At 48.2% G+C, this 2,501-nt stretch overlaps 1 protein-coding gene across 1 annotated transcript in view; it reads right to left on the bottom strand.

Moving 5' to 3' along the window:
* The window catches only part of MTMR7 (myotubularin related protein 7), a 93,361-nt gene extending 91,920 nt beyond the window's left edge, over positions 1-1,441 (bottom strand). The window contains exon 1 of the mRNA XM_023533685.1: positions 1,352-1,441. Within this exon, the coding sequence (XP_023389453.1) occupies positions 1,352-1,375 (24 nt within the window). The 5' untranslated portion in view covers positions 1,376-1,441. The remainder of the gene's footprint in view (positions 1-1,351) is intronic.
* Between the last annotated feature and the right edge of the window lie 1,060 nt (positions 1,442-2,501).

Raw genomic sequence — 2,501 nt, 5'->3', positions numbered from 1 at the left:
CAAGGGCAGAGAGAATCCATGAGTTAAATTCATCATTCCGGAATAAATTATTTAGCACCACTTAAACCCTGAAAGCTTTGAGCCACCTACCTTGTGGTTTATGGCACTCTCTTTAACGTTTACAATTTCCCAATTGTGAAGCAACAATTTAATTCCATCGTGCAAAAGCAATACAATTTAAATTTACTGTTAAAATTGACACTCTCTAGCAAACTAAAAGATTTATTCTTCCACTGACATCAGAGAATAATAAAGCTGCTTTTACAAAGAGGTACTTAGGAACCAATCCAGTATTTAAAAATGAATTCTTCTTACTGGACTTACAGCAAAGTAATGCACCCCTTCCCCCAAGGGCTGAGTGGGATCCCTGGGGCTATCTAATTTCTGACCATGCAGACCCAGCTTCGACTTAACTCTGTCAAGGGCCTAAATTTTTAGCATGAGATCATCCTGGAAACCAAGGAGCTGTGGTGGTAGAGACAGGAAATAGCCAATAGGCTTTTAAATACATTCTTTCAATAGTTTAGAGTTTTTATTAGACAAGAATGCTGATCATCCTTTTCACTCTAAAGAATATCATTAGTACAACTAGGAGGGGAAAGTTTGGTACAGCGGTGGTTTCCAAGGTTATTTAACTGGAATGATCAGGGACCAGTCGCTTTTGAGTGGCAAAATCTGGTGTTGTTTAAAGCACACCAGAGGATGAATCTATAAGCTGCATCCTTCTCTCCAAAGAAAGGAATAGGCTGGATAAAACAATGAGATGGAAAGATTGATAATACCATTCAACCTACAGAGATTATTGATCATTTGCCCCGTGTAAGGTCCCCTGCGGCTGATAGCCTGATGATACGGAAGCGGAAGGGAAAGTTGGGCGGGTTTGAACCCTTAGATTCAACGAACTTCCCGTGTGCATTCAATCCACCTGCACATAAGTCGATTCCCTGCACCTGACATTAGAAAGGTTTGTTTCTCTTTCAACTACTAAAATTGGAGGAAAAAAAAAAAAAAAAGCAGTAGCAACATAGTGCAAGACCAGAAGGGAGTGTTTATCAGCAGATCAGCAGCCCCGCTGCTTAACAGATAATTGGGTTTCTCTCCTGTCCACCCCTATGTCCACTGCGCACCCCAAGGACATGAGGTTAGATGCAGCAGCAGTCAAGGCTACTAGGCCTGTGAGGCAGCAGCAGAAATATGAGGCTCACAGCGAACCAGGAGATGCTCAGACGCTGCTTCCTTTTGCCTCGCTCCTGGTGCTGACTCGGCCAGCGCCCCGCAGGGAAGCCAGGCCTCCCGCTCGCTCAGCATCCCACCTCCTGCTCCCTCCTCCGCCCGCGCGGGTACCACCAACCTTGGGTGTGCGGATGTGCTCCATGGCGGGCCCCCGTCTGCAAGGTACTGGGCAACGCGCTTTCACGCACCTGCGCGCATGCACAGCGTGGCGGGAGGAGCGCGGGGAGGGGACTTCGCTACCGGGAGCCGGTGGCTGCGGGGCTTGGCTCCGCCTCCAGGTGCGGCGGCGTCCGCGCAAGGCGGGCACGTGGGCATGAGGCGCCCGAGCGGCCCTAGAGCGTGAGTCTCTGAGCTCCTGCCACCTGCCCTGCCTGCAGCCTCCTCGCCTCCTCTCTGGCTGAGGTCACTGGCGCGAGAGCCGCTCGCTCCTTTTTAAAGGGGGCAGCCATCGCAACACTGTGGGGAGTCTGTTCCTCCAGACACAATAGAGGCCTTGTATTGGGTGTGGCCTTTTGGAGGAGAGATAGGGAATACGCGCTGCTCCAGACGCCGGTCGGCTTCCCTCCAGAGCCTCCCAGCCTAGGTGGGACTTCAGGGTAGAGCTGAAAAAAGGCTGTCGCATGCACTCCAGATCCAGCACGGCCTAGTGGGCTGTCTGCATATTTCAGCACATGAGCAGCCGGCATAGCATTTGGAATGAGGGTGGAAATAACAGCAACGGTGTTTGCCCCTTAGGAGATGCGCTATTAAGTCAAGCATCTCTCATCAACCTGCAACGACAATGTTGGAACTGTTGAAAGAGACGCTTTTCCTTGGCACCGTGCTGGCTGCTCATTTGCAGTCTTCACTTAGCTCTAACTGAACTGGAAGATATAGAGACAAACCATCCATTATATGGTATCGTATTTACATTTATGTTATTAATAGTAGTTTTTGCCATTATTAGTATTAAGCCATTGGGAAAAGCCAAAGAGAATACATGCCTCACACTCACACACTCACACGCGCGCGCGCACACACACACACACACACACACACACACACACCGTTTTCCTTGCAACGGTAGGTGTACAACACTCCACCATAACTAAAAATTCTTAAAACTGTACATAGTTCTTAGAATTTAATCAATTTTTTTCCTAGCTCTTACCTGTCTTTCTGGCTGGATTGTAAATTCTTTGGCTATAAAGACTGATTTTTTTCTCTCTTTTTGTTCGGTGCCTGGCAGGCACATCGCAGCCTTCCAAATAAATGTTACACTTTTAAAT

Source organism: Pteropus vampyrus, unplaced genomic scaffold (assembly GCF_000151845.1).
Source record: "Pteropus vampyrus isolate Shadow unplaced genomic scaffold, Pvam_2.0 Scaffold108, whole genome shotgun sequence".
NCBI classification, from domain to species: Eukaryota; Metazoa; Chordata; class Mammalia; order Chiroptera; family Pteropodidae; genus Pteropus; species Pteropus vampyrus.
Note: the sequence above shows the minus strand (reverse complement) of the source record. Positions and strands in the feature narration are given on the sequence as shown.